This window comes from Dendrobium catenatum, unplaced genomic scaffold, assembly GCF_001605985.2.
Source record: "Dendrobium catenatum unplaced genomic scaffold, ASM160598v2 fragScaff_scaffold_913, whole genome shotgun sequence".
Lineage (NCBI taxonomy): Eukaryota > Viridiplantae > Streptophyta > Magnoliopsida > Asparagales > Orchidaceae > Dendrobium > Dendrobium catenatum.
Window position 1 is genome coordinate 935,437 of NW_021319375.1, and position 1,563 is coordinate 936,999.

Consider the following 1,563-nt stretch of genomic DNA (forward strand, 5'->3'; position numbering starts at 1 on the left):
CAGTAAGGGTAAGGGAATTATGATGGAGGATAATTTGGAAAATCTTGGTATGTTAGGAAAGACCTAGTTGGATAAAGGAGATAAGGTTCTTTCTCCATCTTCAATCTTAAAGGCTGGAACAAATAAAACATACAGTGCAGCTGTATTGACACCTGAAAAAAGTATAAAGGAGGTTTCAGATTTTAAGATGGCTGGTGATTCACATGAAGTTGAAAATGTTGTAAGGAAAATGAACCTGGCAATCGAAGTTAATGCGATGTCAGATCTGGAGCAGGTGACGGAATGAAATTCTGGTGATTTGGGAAGGTGTGATGAAGTTACTGATGAAATGCCTATTCGAAGTAGCCAAGTGATTATTCAGAATGTTTGGCTAAAGAATAAAAACATTAGGGTGGCTGATTTGGATTTCGGCAAATGCTTAGCTGAAGATGGAAGGTCTATCAAGTTAAATGTGGAAAAAGTTATGGAGAATTCAAAAAAACTTGAGAAGTCATTGGTGGTAAAAATCTTTGGTTGTGATGTTACTTTTGCTTCAATAAGCTATGAATTAAGGAGACAGTGGAGTCAATATGGTAAGTTCCATCTTATGGTGCTCGAGAAGGGATCGATTCTTTGCTCGTTCTTTGAGCTTGAACATATGGAGGCAGTGCTAACCAATGGACCCTGGTTTGTTAATGGGAACATTGTGGGGATTGAAAAATGGACTCAAAAGTTTGATCTGAATTCACTTAAAGGGTTATCTGCTCCTATTTGGATTAGATTTCCAAACCTTACACTACATTTTTGGGATGAGATAAACATTTGCCGCATTGCTTCTATGGTGGGCAAGACTTTTTTAATTGACGTCAATATGTTCCAGTGGTCCAAAAGAAAATTTGGAAGGGTTTGTGTCCATATAGATTTGGATGCTAAACTATCTACTGGAGTTTGGGTTGAAGATGATGAAGACAAATTTTTCCAGAGAATTGAATATGAAAGGCTACCAAATCTATGTTTTGAATGTGGAAAAATTGGCCACGGAAAGAATGAATGTGCCTTAGCTAGAATGGAAAACAGGTCCAATACTTCAAAGCAGGTTAATTCTAATGTTAGTAATTCAGGTAGAAATGATAAAGTAATCAAAAACTGGGAGGAAATGAATTGATTTATAAAAAAGATTATGGACCAAGGTTGATGGTGAGATAAGGAAAGAAAAAAATTAACAAGAACTTGGCCAGAAAACCAGCATCTCGGATGGGTAGCATGAAAAACTGGGTGCCTTTGAAACAGATAGACAACAAAATTGCTGGAAATAAAGAGGAAAAACCAATTGATGAGCTGAATCCAGTGGAAGAAATTTTGGTAGGAAGTACTTCTAAAGTCTTATTAGAGGGTGAAATTAGAGCTCAGGAAGTTGTTAAGCCAGTGATTGTTTATAACAGTTTTAGTGCACTGGTTGATCTGGAGGAAAGAGAGTTTGTTCTTAAACAAAATTATGTTTCAATTGATGAAGATATTCAATTCAGTGATGTTAACAGAGAAACTGTAAACAAATCAAGTGAGGATGATACAGAAGAATCTGCT

The 1,563-nt window shown here is 36.3% G+C and overlaps 1 protein-coding gene across 1 annotated transcript; it reads left to right on the forward strand.

The window, feature by feature from the left end:
• The first annotated feature begins 328 nt into the window (after positions 1-328).
• On the forward strand, positions 329-1,144 carry LOC110109469. Its single transcript, XM_020840546.1, has one exon. It carries the CDS (start codon positions 329-331, stop codon positions 1,142-1,144), a length of 816 nt encoding a protein of 271 aa, XP_020696205.1.
• The last annotated feature ends 419 nt before the right edge of the window (positions 1,145-1,563 follow it).

Bases quoted from the DNA above. Each gene is read 5' to 3' on its own strand.
- LOC110109469 (XM_020840546.1), top strand. From the start codon at position 329: ATGCCTATTCGAAGTAGCCAAGTGATTATTCAGAATGTTTGGCTAAAG.